This window comes from Camelus bactrianus, chromosome 1 (genome assembly GCF_048773025.1).
Source record: "Camelus bactrianus isolate YW-2024 breed Bactrian camel chromosome 1, ASM4877302v1, whole genome shotgun sequence".
NCBI classification, from domain to species: domain Eukaryota; kingdom Metazoa; phylum Chordata; class Mammalia; order Artiodactyla; family Camelidae; genus Camelus; species Camelus bactrianus.
The window spans coordinates 55,858,788-55,876,377 of record NC_133539.1 but is presented as its reverse complement, the minus strand read 5'-3'; the positions used below and the strand labels follow the sequence as shown (position 1 = coordinate 55,876,377).

General features: G+C 46.0%; 1 protein-coding gene across 1 annotated transcript in view; it reads right to left on the bottom strand.

Annotated features, from left to right (window-relative positions):
* Positions 1–648: 648 nt before the first annotated feature.
* ARHGAP31 (Rho GTPase activating protein 31) overlaps positions 649–17,590 on the bottom strand; it is a 96,360-nt gene continuing 79,418 nt past the window's right edge. The window contains exons 9-12 of the mRNA XM_074364073.1: positions 15,033–15,095; positions 12,600–13,175; positions 7,323–7,600; positions 649–4,313 (exon numbers count right to left, since the gene is read on the bottom strand). Coding sequence (XP_074220174.1) covers positions 1,881–4,313; positions 7,323–7,600; positions 12,600–13,175; positions 15,033–15,095 — 3,350 coding nt within the window. The 3' untranslated portion in view covers positions 649–1,880. The remainder of the gene's footprint in view (positions 4,314–7,322; positions 7,601–12,599; positions 13,176–15,032; positions 15,096–17,590) is intronic.

Here is a 17,590-nt window from a genome sequence, read left to right as displayed (position 1 = left end):
TTTCCTTAGGGGTTTACAGTTCATTTGCTGTCGGTCCAATGTCTTGCTCACCCAAAAAGAATGCAAAAGACACTGACCAAAGGCCTATTAATTGCTTCCCTTGCTCACTCATGTCAGTGCCCTCTGAAAGCAGAACTCATGAGCTGGCCTGCTAGTTATCTCTGCCATAGACACTGGCTTAAAAGGTTTGGGCAAGATTTCAAAGCTGTTTGTAAAGCTTATCAGGGAAGAAGAGAGAGAGGAGTATGTATCTGCTGCAGGACATCAGCCTCCAATCTCTCACTGGAGGAGGTAACTTTAGTTCAGCCCCTCCCCAGCCCAGCACCAGCCTTGGTCATGAGGTTTGCCCAGAGGTACTTCTAACCCTTAGAGAAATTTCTGCAGTAACTGAACTAGACAGAGCAAGCCTTGACCTGAGAAGAGGTGCATGGGACTACATATAGGTCCTACCTGTCTTTGTTTCTCAAACAAGACAATTGTTTTAGAAGTTTCAAAGTGTTGATAATCCTGATGGGTTTTGCTTTGAGAAGGGCTCCTGAGAAGCCCTTTTTGGAAAAGCACCAAAAATCTGCCAGCAGGTTATGTTGGTTCTCCTTCCTCTCTCCAGCTGAAAAGGAAAGAACCATTTGAAGTTCTAAATAACGGAAATAAAATTAGATTGGTTTATTGCTTCTGCTTGCATACAGACAGGAGAAGAGCAAGTCGGAGTGCCTGGGGTGGGCAGTGGGTGAGGGGGATTATAGAAGGGAGAGGGCTGCCTCATATTGCTCTTGAGCAGTGGAGGGAGAAAGGAAGGCACGCCCTGGTTAAAATGAAATACATTTTCAAGAAGGGCAGCTCTCACCAAACAGGAGTGATGGCCACCCTGCAAGGGCATTTCCCTCTTCTCCTGGGGCTCTCCCCCTTACCTTCTCCAGTACTCTGGTCCCAGCCTAGTGTGGAAGGAGAGTGAAGCTGAACTAGAGGTGCTTTCTGCTAACGTCCCACTGATTTAACCATTTAAAGTTTGGAGTGTAGTTCCGCCTATGGGTGAGGCTGATACTGGAAGGAGAGCAGATCACTTCATTTCACTACTGCATACCTAAATGAAGATTCAGCGCATTTCATTGAGGTAACCCTGCCCGGCTACTGGATTAATAAATCAGAGGGCAGGATAATGGCAGTTGGAATCCCAAATGAATAAAAGCTAAAGCCAGAAAGTCTTCCTGGATTGTGCCAGTCTCAGTGAATATAGATTCTGATTTTCTATGCTGGTATATGGAGCCATCTTGGACAGGTCTGCAGGGATTCCAGGGAGGGAGCATGGGTAAATTCACTCACTTGGATATCTAAGTGTACATTAGTTTGCATTTCCAAATCTGCTTCTGTTCTGGATAGTACACTTTTACAAAGCTTATCAGAAAACTGGTCTAAAAGAACACATGCTTTAAAGAGCATTAAAAAGCATGAAGTAAATAGGAGGCCTTCAGACCTCGATAGCAACATTTTCCAACACAGGCAAAGGATTTCTCTTTTTTTCATAACAAATTAACACATCGACACATCCAGCTCTCAACAGTAATAGCTAATGGCGATGGGGGAGTGATGCAACTCATAAGCCCCAAGTCTCACTGAAGACCAGCATTTCATCCTTTTCCTTTACCTGACCTGTCCCTGCCTGGTCATATAGACTTATCTGAATTTCATCTCTTGGTCCTTCCCTTGACCTTTCTTCTGGCAAATGGACTAATTAATAAATGGCCAAAAGGCTGAAGAAAGAGGAGAGGCCAAAATAAGCCCGAACTTGGATAACCTCTACCTGGAATAAAGGCAAGTTACTCCTGTAATAACTTCCGGGTGAATCATGGCATTTTTTTCAGACACCAGCAGGTGAGCTGATGTCATTCTATTTGCCTCCCACTTCTTCCATCCAGAATCACTGATCTTCGCTGGGGCTGGTAAAAACAACTGGTTGAGGTCTCTAGTCTCTGGCCATTCTTAGGGATGGTCATTTTATTCCTAAGTGTAACCCCTTCTGGTGTGACCCATGTGTTTTCTGCCAACTCCCCACAAAGAAGGCCAGGGGAAATTGTCTGGGTGGGACTTCTGATAGGGGACAGTAGGACCTTGGAATCTGTCACTGTGGATGAGGGGGGTGGATGGTCCATAATGGGGAAAGGAGGACTGAATAAGATTAGGCTCTGAGGTCTTCCTGGTCTTGACCTGTGGAAAGGCTTAGAACCCCCTGATGGTCGCTCTATTTTTGAAGAAAGAAGGTTGTCCCCAGATGGCTCTGTCTCTGATGTGCGCTTTCTACATTGCACTACTGTATCCTGGGTGGAGAGCAGGTGAGCCAAACCCAGTTCTGGAGAAAGGGTGGGCTCCTCACCCATGTGGCATGTGGTGGCATCTATTGGCAAGGGTTCGATGGCTTCTGTATCTTGCTTTGGTTTCTCTTCCTTTGGGCTTTCTGAGGAGGAGAAAGAATCATCTTTGGCAAGTTTCTGAGAGGTCCCACCAGCTGAGCCAGGTTCCTCCTTGCTCCTCTCCAGAGGCTGAACCCTACTCTCTTCTGAGCTCTGAGAGGGCAGGGGCTGTGGGATCTGAGTGTACTGAATCTTCGGTGGGATGACTGGGACTGCCCTGGCCTGGCACATTTTGACCATGAAGGAGGTTCTCACAGCTGACACACTCACGGGAGCTGAGTTACGGCGGCCTGTCAGGGCATGAGCAATGATGTCCAGGTCCTGAGAGTCCTGGGAGTAAACCCTCCAGGGGTCTACTTTACAGTGAGATGAGGTCATCCATGTGACCTGTGGATCTCCTGGCTCAGAGAGCTGCATTCCAGGTGAACCAAATGAGGCCACGTTCTCAAACTGGAAGAGGTCAGTAATGGGAATGGCAGAGTCCAAGTTGAGAGAAGAAGGCCTATTTTTCCCTTTGGGGGGCCCACACTCAGTACTCTTCAGCTGTAACTTGGGGGGATGCTCTCCAGGTGAGGTGCTGTCCTGCACACCAGGTGACTTCTCCTTGCTGCTCTCTGGCTCAGGAACACTACCTTGCTCAATCTGAGAGTTATGGTGCCCCAGGTGTGTCCCCAGTTCCTTTCCCTCTGCTAAGTTGATGGGGCTGGTTTCTGCTGATTTGGACTGCCAACCACCTGGTCCCTTCTGGTTGGGAGGAGCCTCTGTCCTTTTTAAGGCAGAGAACTCTTGGAAGGACCTCATGGCTTTCTCATCCCGTCCAGTAATCTCTCTCCTGGGTGCCAAGGGCTGCAGAGGGTCAGAATTCCTCTCTACATCAAGATTAGCACAGCTGCTGGAGGAGGGACCCTCAAGAGTCCACTGGCTCTTAACCATGGTTTTGCTGTCTAGAGAGTGGCTCTGGCGAAGGCTGGGCCGATGGGAAAGCCTCTTCTCCAATCGGTGGCACTGGGCACTCTGCATCTGGGCCTCTTGTACATCTTTCAGGGTCGGGGAGTGAAGAGGACTTGTCACCCACTGGGGCTCCTCCAAGGGCTCCACCATCTCCAGGCCATGCTGGGCAATATCTGTCACAGTGTCGTCTTCATCACAGTCTGAAGGCTCCTGTACTGAGTGGGTTACATCCCCCTCTCCTTGTGGGGAGGGAACCTCCCTGGTTGGGCTTGGAAAGCTAGAGTCTTTTTCCTCAGGAGAAGCATTCTTTGAATTTTGCTTTTCGTTTTGTTCTGGAGAAGCCTCGTCTCCCTGACAAAGACTGGGAATCCCAGGGCTGCCTTTGAAATTGAGTTGGTCTATATATGGATTTGTTCTCAAATTCCTGGATGAGTCTTCTCTCTCTGGGTCGCCTTTCAATGGATGGACTCGAGGCGCTTCCTCCGTAAGAGTTGGTGGAGGAGGAGCAGGCGGGAGCAGAGGAGACCGATTCCCTGGGTCTCCCACCTCCACACTTGCTTGTAGAGAAACCTTCTCAAATGGAACTATTTCCAGAGGAGTCAGGCTGGCGGGATCTGGGCGCGGGCCCTTCTCAGGCTCACATCTATGGAGGAGGCTGGTTGCCTCTGACTTTTCTCTATTGGCTACTGTGGAAGCTCCCTGTGTGCTCTGATTGGTTGAATCTTTAGCCCGCTCCCCCAGAGAGGCGGAGACTTGAGCTGGGGCGGAACCACAAAGCAAGTTCCCAGCGGGCTCTGGGGAAGCAAATGGCCCTGGACTAGACTCAAGAACCGGCTGAGCTGGGCTAATCTTTAGGGCAGGCGGTGGCAACGAGGAGAGTTCCTCCTCAGATTCAATAATTTTCAGCTCTTGTTGAATCTCAGGCCAGAGTAGGGCGTTGGCCAGATCATCTTCATCCTGAAAAACATCAAGAAACTGATTACTTAGAACCAAGGACTCCCGGCGCTGACCTCCGCACCGTTTCCCAGGGAGAGGGAAGGGACTGGAGCGGTTCCCGGCTGGCTACCTCCGCACGTAAAGGCCACAGCATTAATGACAATTCCTATTTTAGAGATGAGGAGACCTATGTTCAAGCAGATTAAACAATTTACGTATGTCTCACAGCAGAGACCAGGATTGAAATCCAGCTCATTCTACACCAAAACATACACACTTAATCCCTGTGCACTGTTGCCTTATAAAACAAACCAATCCCTGAGCTCATATAACCTCAGGTTGAATGGGTAGCTCATAAGAATGAGCTTCTCCCAGTAGAATGAAAATGTTAACTCTTGCCCTGAAACCTGCTTTCCAAACAAATAAATACTTTTCCCCCTGTGTATTACCTTATGTAAAGAAATACATATCTCACATGGAAAAAAGTAATACCTATTAAAAGAAAGAAGAACGAAAAATAGCAAAATGATAGCAGTCCTACTACCCAGAGATAACCACTGTTAATGGTATCGGTGCTTCCTCCTCCATCCTGTTTGCTGTCCCTGTCTCCCCTCAAATCCAACTTCTTTGTCCTTCTTGGCTCCATCCTTTCCTTACACAGAGCCCAAGTTGCAGATGGGAAAGTGATGAAGGGAGGGATGGTCAGGGCCAGGGAGTCAAATTTCAGTTCCTTTTGTTTCTTGTCTCAAGGCCTAATTCAGTCCCAAGGAGAAGCAGTTTGGGGATGGAGGGGTGGGGGTGACATTTGTAGGCAGTGGGAAGTGGGCCTTTCTGGGAAGTCTGACCTACTGCCAACCTGACATCACTTCTCCCATGGCTCTGATCACATGTCATTTCACATTATAGTTAACTTGATGCTTATCTTTCCTCATGGAGGCCTGTGAGCTCCTTAATCAGGAATTATATTCATCCATCTTTGATTACTCCAGGCCAGATGATGCCTGGTATACTGTGAGTAATTGCTCAGTAAGAGGTCTGTGAATTAAAATAGATTCATTGTTTTCTTTTGAGTTATTGCTTCAGATAACTCCAGGAGGGAATTTTTTAGATCTGATCCTACTATATTGCATGTATCTGTGTACATTTCTATTTCGCCTACTAGACTGTGCCCTCCTTCAGGACAGAGGCGTTTTCTTACTCTCTGCAGCATCTACAGTATTAACCTCTTACTAAGAAATGCTAAATTTAGATGAATAAATGAACATCTGAACTCCCCTCCGTCCCACTCTGCCCTTTCAGTAAGTGGAACATAGTACATCTTTTGCTCAGATCAGGAACTGATGGGGTGTCCTTGACTCTTCCTTCTTCCTCACTCCTTAGCCAATCCTTCATCAAGTCCTGTTCACTCGACCTTCCATTTCTACCCCCGGCACCCCCACCCTAATCTGAGCCACCATCTGTTCTTACCTGTGCTGCCCCAGACTAGCCTTCTAATTGGCTTCCCTGCCTCCTCTCTTGTCCTTCTCCAAGCTATTCTCCTCACAGAATACAGTGACCTTTAAGATAAAATTCTGAACAAATCAGAAGAGTTTCCATCGCCCTCAGGTTATTCTTCAAGTCCCTCGAAGCAGCCCTGCCTGACGTGCTCCTGCCTCCCTCTGAGCTGTACTTGCTGTAGCCCACGTTCACGTTCTCCAGCTTTGCTCTCATTCCTTGAATGTTTTGTGCTCTTTCCTATCCATATTTACGGCAATCAGAGCCCTATTCCTATTCTGCCCAACCTCTTTCTTCTAGCTAAGTTCTCAATCTAAATGTTTGTTATTCAGAGAAGCCTCCCCTGGCACTTGTGACCACCCCACCCCACCCCACTCCCTCTGACTGGGTTGGGTCCTCCTATTATATTTCCACAGAATTCACACTTTCATATCCCCTAGAAATGACTTGTTTAATGACCTTTCACCTACTAAGCGGTCAGCTCCAGGAATATTGGGATGGTGATCATCTTGTACACGGCAGTGATCCCAGCGCTCAGTCGAGCGTCTGACACAGTGAGTGTATAATACATAGTTTTAAATGAATGAATGAACTGATGCCTTTACTTGTTCCCATGAATCCAGCCTGGTTCTTCTTCTAGCATCACCTTTATCTGCTTCTTAAGGCAATGTCCCTCATACTTGATCCCTTTCAGAATTCAATCTTTGTATCCTCCTTCTACAAATATAAGCACACCCTATAGGAACCCTTATTCAGCTTTCCTGAGGCCACTGTGGTGCCCCTGCATTGCCCTAACTCCCAGTCCATAAGCCTTTTGTGCATGTCCCAGAAACCAAGTTCCTGGAAGCAGGTGAAAAGGCAGTTTCCTTTTCCTCTTTGGCACACTCCTCCAGGTCACAACGCTGCCTCCCAAATGCAGGATTCCTCCCTGGATGTCCCTGGAAAACTTCTCACAACTTCATCTTAAGCAAGGATATCCCAACAAATCTCAGAATCTCCATCACTAAAAAGCAGAAGAGGTTTAGTACACTCTGGCATCATGTTTCAACTTTACCAGAAACTGTAGGAAGAAGGAATAGATCTTGGAAATCTTACAGAAGATTTTACAAACAAGCACAGACAACTGTCCATTCATGATGTCAGGAAGAAGGGAGCTGGCCCCCATGCATGGTCAGCATGCTTGGGCCCGGGACATGATAAATGGGTTTTGTGCTGTTTCCGGGATTGAATGTCATTACATTCCCGGGACGTTACTGGTTTATGGTGACTTCAGGTCAGAAATATTTAGAGTTGGATCTGTCCTAGGGAATTGGTAGTTATTTCCTATCACCATAGGACCCCTGAAAAGTTCATTGCGAAAAAATCCCAGACCTGGTTACAAGGCTGTGTCCCAAAGTTCCTTTGGTGGAAACTGGTTCTTCAAAATAAAATAAAACAAAATAAAAAGATAAAAAGAAAATAGACTTTAGACTTTACCAAGAACCCTTGGGGAAAAGAGGACTCCACTGGCTGGACCAGACAGTGAGTCCACCTTACCATCTCATGGAGAAACACGGCTTCGGCTCTGGCCCCAGGGCTCTCCTGCAGAGCACTGGACTCCACCTGGCCAGTCTCTCCACCCTCTTCCATCGCCTTCTCTGCATCAGGCTTCTTCTCTAATTCACTTGACTGTTGAGAGCCAAGGGAGATTTCTGAGGTCGTCTTCTCTAGTTGGGCGCCTGGCTCTGTGGAAAGGCCTTTGCTGCATTCCACTGTTCTCACTGCATCTGGTCCTGGCTTCGCATCCTCAAGGGCTGCCTTCTTGGGTATAGATGCTGCAGTGAGGATGAGAGTTATCAGTTGAAGGAGGCTCCATGTCAACAGAAGTGGTTGCCAGCACAGTAACTGTCCTGGACTGGTCCTGCTTCACATAGATGGAGGAAATCTCCCAGCTCACTGCCCCCTCACATTCTTTCCCCTTTCCTCTTAGCAGTGTCCTGTTATCAGATCCCGAGTCTCAGGCTGTCGGAGATGGGAGGGACCTTGAAGATCATCTAGTCCAGTGATTCTCAACTGGGGACCATTTTGCTCCTCCCCTCCCCAGGAGACATTTGGCAATGTCTGAAGACACTTTCGGTTTCACAACCGGGAGTGGTGATGGGGCGGGCGGAATGCCCACTGGCATCTAGTAGGTGGAAGCTAGGGGTGCTTCTGAATATCCTACAAAGCATAAGATAGCCCCCTACAAAGAACTGTCCAGTCCCAAATGTCAACAGCGCTGTGGTTGAGAAACTCTGCTCTAATCCAGTCTTTCACTTGTTGCCTAAGGTCACAGAATTCTGTTATTTACACCAAGCTACAAAGATGTATTATGATTATAATGGAAGCTCCCTGCATGACTCTTCCCAGGGGTGATCTATGCGCCAATTTGGATATATCTCTATATCTAAAGTGATTAAGCTCCAATCTTAAACATCTACCAGAACAGAAGAGAGGGAGGCAGACCTCACATTTGGCCCCTACTGCCTTGCATGAAGAAGGACTAAGTATGTAACAAAGTATTTGGTACACAGCAGATTCTCACTGATGTTATTATTACTTTTATTATTGGAATTAAAGAAACTTAAGTTCATATTTTAGTTTCTCAACAAATTTTGTAATCTTGGTATAATGGCATAATAATATGTAATAATACATTACAGGGCTCGTGTGAAGATAAACAAGGGAGGCAAAGCACCTAGTACCATGTCCGACATGCAGCACAAGCTCAGGAAAGTTCATTGATTAGGAACAAACTCTGCTCATTGCCTCTGGGTATGCTGGTGACTTAACTCAAGGTATCTGACCACAGTTCTGGCCTTGAATCTGGATCAGACCCAGTGACAGCATCCTGATCTAACTAATACTGCTTCAGAACTGACAAGAGTGTTGTAGCAGGCTTATTTTTGGAAATTTAATTTGATTTGGACTATGCAAAACATCTAGAGACCTGAAAAGTTAAAATCCTATAAAAGAGGTATTCTCAGAAAAGTTTCACTTTCATCCTTGTGTTTCTTCCACTCTGCTCCACATCCCCCTACTGTCCCTTATGGATAAACATTTTTATTAGTTTCTGGTTTATTCTGCCATATTCCTTTCTGCATATATAAGCGTATCCTTGTACTGTGTATATTCTGATTCCCTACCTTTACTACACAAAATACAGCACATGATCTATACTGTTCTATGCTTTGCAATTTTTCACTTAAGAACATATCTTGAAATCTATGACATATTAGTATATCAGAAGGTTGTTCTTTAGATTGTGACCTAGTTTGGGTTCCCCTCAAAGCAGAGTCTGAGCCAAGGTCTTGGCAGCAGGTTGCTTACTTGAAAGGTGGTCCCAGGAAGCAGGAGAGAGGAGCTGAGACAGTGATGGAGGAAAAGTCTATAAAGAGTATGGTTTCGAGCTGGTTACCACAGTGAGGAACCAGAACTCAGTCCCTGGTGACCCTCTGAAGACTCATGAGAAATGTACCCCATAGTTATTCCACCAAAGGGAGGGAGGCTGGGTCATTAACCCACCGGTTCCCATCTCCTGTTGACTGAGAGCTGCCCCAGTTAATTTTCCCCATACTTCTGGGCTGTCCTGAGCCAAGGACTGGGTGAGATCCTTCCTTCAGAAAAAGCCGTGAGGCAGACACTTGGAATAGGATGCCTTCTGTGTGCACCGAAACTTGTCTCCTGCAGATGTGCAGGGGTTTGAGGAAATGGGGGCAGGACCACAAAGCTATGGACTCCACAAGACTCCGTCGTGTGGATGCGCCTAGTTATTCCATCCATCTCCTAAAGCTGGATATTTGGGTTGTTTCATTTTGCTATTACAAATAATGTTATGACGCACATAAACATTTTGTAGTCATGCAGCTGTTTTTTTGAGATAAATTCTTGGACGTGAGACTTCTGGGTAAAGGGGTAATGCATCAGTGATTTTTTAAAAAGAATTGTTTTTCCCCGTGTTACTAAGATCTCTTAGCTGGATGTGTTTGCCAGTGTCTCTGCAGAGCTCAGGGTCTTCCATTCATTGACTGTGACCATAACTGCAGACTCTTAAAGTAAGGCGAGGAGGAAGGCCCTGCACCAAATGTGAGCTTGTTCAGATCACTCACTGTCCTGCTCAAAGCCCTCCTCACTCCAGCCCAGCCATGTACCCGCTCCTCTCCTACCACGCCCCTGCACGACACTGAGCAGACGTGCTGCCCCTGACGGGCCTTCTACTCCTCTGCTCTGGTCCTCCCGAATCTAACCCATAAACCAAGTAGCATTTCTTTTGGAGCCTCCCCAGACCACACCCTCCTTCTATTGCCTGAAGTTCTCACTGCTATTCCCTACATGGTGCCAAGTCAGCAGGTTACCATTTTCTTTTCATAAGTATGTGGCATCCATCCCTGGGTTAAGTTCTTCGGGACAGAGGCAGCATCTACTTCTAGAAACTACCCTAGCCTAGTTGGCCAATGAATTCTGTTGCTGGAGACTTGTAAACTATAAAAGATTTTCTGTAGCTCAAAAGGGAAGGGCATTGTCAAGTTCCCAAAGGGACACATGATGCACAAAGTGGGCAATCATAGAGGCAGAGACTGCTAATGTCCCCTAGTTCCAGTCTCTTCTTCACTTAGGAACAGATCCTTTCGCATCCTTTAAGGTTAGCTAGGTACCTGGCCATCCAGCCAGTGCTGTCTCTCAGCCTCCCTGAGTAAAGTCAGTGTGGCCATGTAAGTTTTGGAAAATGGAATGGAGATGGAAGTGATGGGTGCAACTTCTGGGTCCATCCTTAAGTGGAAGCTACTTGGCTGCCTCCCTTGATCCCCTTCCCACAGGTGGGAATATGGTGGTGGGGGGGTGTTGAGCCCATTTTGACCATGTAGATGGGCACAGCACGGAGATGGCTGAAGGACCCTGGGACCACAGAGGATCCCCCAGAGCACAGCCACCTATCTCTGGGCTGGTATGTAAGGCAGAAATCAATTTCTATCTTGTTTGAGCCACTGTGTTTTTGATTCTCTATGTTACAGCAGCTTGGCTGTACCTTAACTAACAGAATCATGGGTTTTTTAAGACAGGCTTGCTCCTGATTAAAAAAATAATAAGTCAAAACAAATTTTTGTAGAAAGACTCAAATTTCAGACACACTAAAGTATAACTATTCAAAATAATTCTTTTGTAAATTCTTCAAAAAAAAATGAGGCAACTCCTAGTATCTCTTTGGGTACATTTCATAGACATTTTCCCATGCAGACCTCACCCCAGCCCTTGAGATAGGAGCCATCTCTGCTTTGCAGAAGAGAAACAGGCTCAGAGATATCAAGCAGCTGTCACCCTGCCAGCAGCGGGAAAGCTAAGATCTGAATCTGGCCAGCTGAAGTCCCAAACCTACACACTTCCCACAGTACTCAGTCTCTCAGCTCAGCATGCCCTTTTCCACCGTCTGCATTAAGAAATCCTATCCATTTATGAAGGCCCAAATGTCACCTCTTCAGAGAAGCCTTCTGGAATCCTCCAGGAAGGAGAGGGCTGCTTCTGTTTGACGCCCTTGAAGTCCTTTCTGAACAACCCTTTCATGATACTTTGGGTGCCTGTGCTCTCCCTCATTCAGAAAGCCCAAGGGCAGTGTGAGACTACTCCCACGGGCTGCCCCTGGGCTGCAGGTGGGTGCAGAGTTTCAGTTTCCCTTCCTAGTTTGTGATCTTGCTGAGGGAAGGGATTGTGTCTTAACAATCTTTGTAACTCCACAGCCCACAGCAAACAGGAGGGAACAGGGAGGAGTGCTTAAAAGCATGGATTTTTAAAAATCTGGATTAAAATCCTGGCTTTTACACTTTCTTGCTATGAGTCATTGGGCAAGTTAACAGCTTCCTCTCTAAGCAAACAGGGACAACAGTAACCACCCATACCTCATGGGGCTGCTGTGCAGAGAAAGGAGATAATACATGTAGAACACTTAGGACAGTGACTGACACCATGGTAGGTGATCAAAAAAAGTTAGCTAATTGAAATAGAAATATTCTTAAACCACAATGAGAATGTGTTGGTTTGTCTCTCAGCCATCCTTTCCTTTGAGGTTCTTGTGACTTCCCTTCTGTGTGGCTCACAGTTGGCTGTTGATTCTCACTTCAGAGATGGCCCAGAGACTCAAGCTCAGCCAGTCTTAGAACCCTATTAGCCTGGCAACAGTGATTGGTTCAAGGCTGGGCAAGTGACCCAAGCAGGCCCAATCAGAGTCCTCCTTGTGTTTGATATAAGGAAATTGGGAGGGAGATGCTCTTTCTCACTGCTAGGGCTGCTAGCCATGTTCTCTGCACGTGTGAGGTAGAAATGTGGGATGGGTGGATGGACAGAGGTTGAGTCTGGAAGAGCTGAATCACTAATTCCAATTCTGCATTCCATTCTGTGAGCATTCCCTCCTGCCTTCTTACTGTGTGAGTCAATAAAATAATAGTAATAGGTAAAGTGACATGTATTGGTTACTTATTATATATTAGACCCTGTTCTGAGAGCTTTACCTGTATCAACTAATTTAACAAGAGATTTATTCACAAGACTAATTCACAAGAGACTTACGAACAAAGTATGATCCTTAACATTATTCCCATTTTACAGATCAAGAAGCTGAGGCACAGAGTGGTTATGTTCACTTATACAGCAAAATGGCTGAGCCTGGACTTGTACCCGGGCAGCCTGCATCCAGAGCCCACAGTCTTAACCACTTTACTACATTGTCCTGCAAACTCTGTTTAAGCCAGTGTAAGTCTGGTTTTTCTCTCTTGCAATGGAACAAGACCCTCTCCTCTGTTTTACCTGTAGAAGTCTCAGCTCCCAGTGGCTTCTCTTCTTCAGGCCAACCTCCACTCTCCGAGCCCTGGAAAGAAAACTCTTCCAGGCTGGAAAGAGACTGTAGCTCCTTTGGGGGTGTTCTGCACGGGGTGCTGTTGGTGCTGATGACAGCTGATACACGGAGTGGCACGGACACAGCAAAGGGCTTGGAGATGTTCAGGGCCTTGCGCTGGTGACGGGGAGAGGGCTCCATCTGGAAGAGGCTGCTGGTGAAGACAGATTTGCTGGGGCTGTCGTTCGAGGTGTAGAACATGCCCAGCATCTTCGGGGCTGTCTGCTCACTCTCAGGATCCTCGATGGGCCGGAACACCTTCAGCTGCTCGGGTGGGGGCCGGGCCTGAGCGCCCTGGAGCTGGCTTCTGTCACTGCTCACATCAAAGCCCCCCTCTGCCCCTGCTGGCATCCCCTCCTGGCTCCATTCACCCTCCTGCTTGCTGAGGTCACATGAGCTGCCAGTGCTAGCCGTGTGCATTTTCACTGCTGGAATGAAAAATCCACCCGTGGTGACTGTTCGATTGAAATTTCCTTTGGCTTCTTTCCCTAGTGAAAAAATAAACAAATGTGGTCAGCAGCCTGGGCACACACATCACTGCACAGCCTTCCTTAAGGGAAGGCACACAATATTTGAATAATGGAAAGGCATGGTGTGCTAATAAGGGCATAGCCATCCTCATAAAGACAGGTGCATGACATTTGTTGACAGGAGAAAGTATCTTATGTGCACGGAATTTTTTGCAGTGCACTGATGGAACCACTTGCTGCTGTCTCATATGCATCTCTTTTAAACTTTGCAGGTAGAGCAGTTTCCTAAAGACAGCCACTGCTAAGGCTGCTGAACAGAGCAGCCATCCACCAAGCATTAAATGTAGGTCATGAAAACTGAAAAGACGGATGGGAGATGGTAGAATGATGTTTGCTTAAAATAAAGGAGACGACTCAAAGGCCAAAATAACAGAAACTTGTTTCATTTTAAAACCTTGAAACTTATTGTTTTTGGGTTTTTTTTTTTAAACTTATTGTTTTAAGTCTTCTGTGGCAGATGGACCCAAACAGAGGTTTAATTTCCCTGCAAGGAAACAAATGCAGTCCTCAGCTAGACTTTTCCGCCTATTCCCAGGCTTCCTCCTGCTGATTCAGAGGACGAGAAACCAGAAATATAAATTAATTACATGTTAGAAAGCACAGTTGTGAGGAGTGAGTTCCTGACTGACTTAAAAGTGAAGGCAAAGAAGAGAAAAATCTGTATGGGAAATAAACAAGCTGGGAGATGACAACTGAACTGCCAGGGATCTGGGAAATAATTCCCAGCTGGGCACCAAGTGCTACATCTTAGGTCACACTAGGTTTAAAATTCTTAGGACCACTCTGTAGGGGGAGTATTATCACCTCTCTTCACACACGAAGAAGCAGACTCAGAGAGGTTTAGCTAACCTGCCCAGCACCCACAGAAGCGGTGACCTAGCTTTTGAAATAGTAAATCCTGCCAAACTGAGCAAGAATTGCACCTAAGAGGTTTCAAAACCAAGCAAATGGATGAATATAAAAGTGAAAAAATGCTAAAAGGATTGATTCAGCTTAAAGAAAAAAAAAAAACACCTCACTGAATATCTTATAAGCTTACAATTCTTTGTGGAAAGTTGTTCTAAAGACTTTCTGTAGTTTCAGGCTGCCTCATTTATCAAAGAGAAAAATATCTTGTATTAAAGGGATTGGAAAGTCATGGGATAACTGTAGGGGAGTTTAACTAGTCTGCTGTTAGGGAAGCCCTGTGTCTTGTAGCTTGTAGCAGTGCTGGTTGGCTGCTTAACAAAAACAGAAGCGAGAGCTACAGGCAAGTCAGCCCTGAAGGCTGGAGCCGTAAGAACCAACATGGTGAGGTGCCACCTCGGTGATGGGTGTCACCTGGCACGCACATCTACTCCAACAAGCGATAACCAGCTACGTGCCAGGTTGGTGCCCATCAGTGTTTACAGATGAATGAAGGAATGAATGAATCTACCAACTCAAAATCATGACTTGAAAAATATGATGAAGCTCATGCCTATGGAAACACCTAAATCCGAACCTCTTCTTTATGCCCCAGGGGACCCTCGTCCACCTTTGTTTTCAAGTGTGGACCTTTCACCTGGCTCAGGCTTGAATGTAAAGAGGCTGCTGTCTCCAGCTGTGGATGCAGAAAGGCTGGAGAAAGAGGCTTGGTGGAGTAGGAAGGTTACTGCAAGGGCTATGTGAGCCCCTTGATTTGGGAAGGGTCAGGGAGCGATTTGAGTCCGGGGGAGTGTGTGTGATCCTGCCTGGAGATGAGCAGGTTCGGCAGTGTCTGAAGGCAGGTCTGGTGTGGGAGTACCACTCTCCCGCCTGTAATCCCCAGCTGCGGATCCAACTGTGAAATCTCACCTTCCACGGGCACTGAGCACAGTGAGTCCATGCTTTTAGCTGGTCGGATAGTAGCCTTTTCCACTAAAGACAAAAGAAAAAATATCCCTGATGAATGCATGTTGAGAGGGAGTGTTCAGAACAATAGGTCAGGCTGTACATACAAAAGAGAAATTTCTTTAGGAAAGTTTTTCAAGTATTCATAATTTTCCCCTTTGGAAAATATTCCCCACTCCACCTTAGATGTTCCTACTTTCTTGATGGGACTGATCTTATAAAAATAGGGCATTTATAGATCAAAGTTTTATTAACATTGTACAGATAAAGGTAATTACAAATTACAGTTTGTCAAATAGCTGTTAGCAAATGAGGAGTCCTGAGCCCAACTTTGTGTACAGAAAAGATTCATCCATGGGGCTCCAGCAACTCCTCCTATTTGACAGGCCAGAAAGCAGGATTCTTGGCTGCAGCCACATGTCACAGCACCCAGGAATTTGGTACAACAGCTGAGAGGGCCCAAGGTCACAGAGAGTCACTTATATTGACACTGATGGCTCTTTAATTTCACCCTTGCATCCCATCAGAATTTAGCCAGTTTGATAATCTATCTCTGATTAGTTTGGTCAAGGGATATTAGACCACGGGGAGGGTATAGCTCAAGTGGTAGAGTGTATGCTTAACATGCACGAGGTCCTGGGTTCAATCCCCACTACCTCCTCTAAAAATAAATAAACCTAATTACCTCCAACACCTCTCAAAAAAAGAAAGAAAGAAAGAAAGTACATGTATCAGTTTAAGAAAAACTTAAAAAAAAGAGAGAAATAATAGACCAGTGGCTTTCAACCCCAGATGCATATCAGAATCACCTGGGAAGCTTTTTAAAAAGTGACCAACACTCTGACTTGACCACAGAACTCCCGAGGCAAGGTTGCTGTGGGTGGGAACCACACGCTGGGGGATTCTGAGGTGCAGCCGAGCTGAGGAGCCCTGGCCTGGGACATCCTGTGCCTTCTGTGAGTTTCCTACCATGTGGTCCAGCACCTTGAGCTTCTTCCTTTTGAAAACCACATAGTGGGGCGGAACTCCTCCTAAGTCCAGATCAAAGCAGATCATTGATTCTATTTTTACTTGATTGCTTTGTTCTATTGTTTTAACTTTTCATTACTTGGTGAACCTCTTTGTCTGTGTTACTGATTCTGTAACTGAAGTTCCCTCTGCTGTGCTTCAGCAAATCTATTGTTAGATCAGGAGTTTCTTCCCAGGTACTTCACCCCTTGAATTCTCCTTCGAGAATCCTAATTTCTGATTTGTATCTGATCTGCCATACTTGGAGCAACCTGCCCTCTTCACCTAGGCTATCTTTCCATTTCGTGAAAGGCATTTTTTCCCATATAATGGAATTTGTAGATGCCCATCCAGAATCCATTTCCCTTCCCCCTTCTCACAGAGCCCTTGTGCTTCCTGGGTGCATCTGACTGTGAGCCCATTCCTCAGGGCGGTGGTTGGCTCAGGAACCCAGGCCTAAGCCAGTAAGCACAGGGTACTCCCTTGGTCACAGGGACTGATCTGTGTGACTCAGTGAAGGCTACTGTTTGGCAGGGGGAGAGGAGAGACACTTAATGGGGGTCTGTAGGAAGGAAGGGTCCCTGTACTTAGGAGCAAGCTACCAGGAATGATGTTCTCTTACTGGACACAGTGAGAGTCAAAGGGAAAGCCTAGAACTACTATAGACACTTCTCAGCAAAGGAAACTAGTCTACGGAGAAAGCTGACCCACACTGGAAGGCAGAGCTTAAGAAAACACGGAGAAATGGAGACAGAGCCCCAGTATTAAGCCATCCCTGAAGCCTTCACTACATCTGGGTGTCCCAATAGATCCCCTCATTGCATAAGCCAATTGAGTTGGATTTGCTATTATCTACAGCCTAAGTCATTGTAACTGCTATACCCCACAACATCGCTCATTACTCCAATAGGCAAATGTGATTTCTAACACCTGTGCCTTATAAGCCATGACATACAATTATCACTGGGGTCGAGGAAGGTCCTTAAAACATATTCTCTCCCATTTTTACCTATAGGCATTAGTTTTTTCCCTCAAATCTTTATTATCAAGAATTTCAGCAGGGAGGGTATATAGCTCAGTGGCAGAGTGCTTGCTTAGCATGTAAGAGGGTGTGGGTTCAATCCCCAGTGCCTCCATTTAAGTAAGTAAGCAAACAAACAAACAAACCTAATTACCCGCCCCCCCAAAAAAAGAATTTCAAACATTCAGAAAAGTTGAAGACCTTTAAACCTACCACCTAGGTTGACATTTTGCCACACGTTTGCTTTATCTATTTCTCTCTCTCTCTATATATATGTGTGTGTGTGTTATGTATGTGTGTGTGTGTGTGTGTATATATATATATATATATCTACCTATGTACCTATATTTTTCTGAATCATTTGAAAGTGAGTTTCAATATTCTGACACTTCATCCTTAAATACCTCAATTTTAGCATGTGTCCTAAGAACCACCAGCACGCTATAAAAATGTACTATTCTTTAATATCATCTAAAATGGAATCTATTAGTCC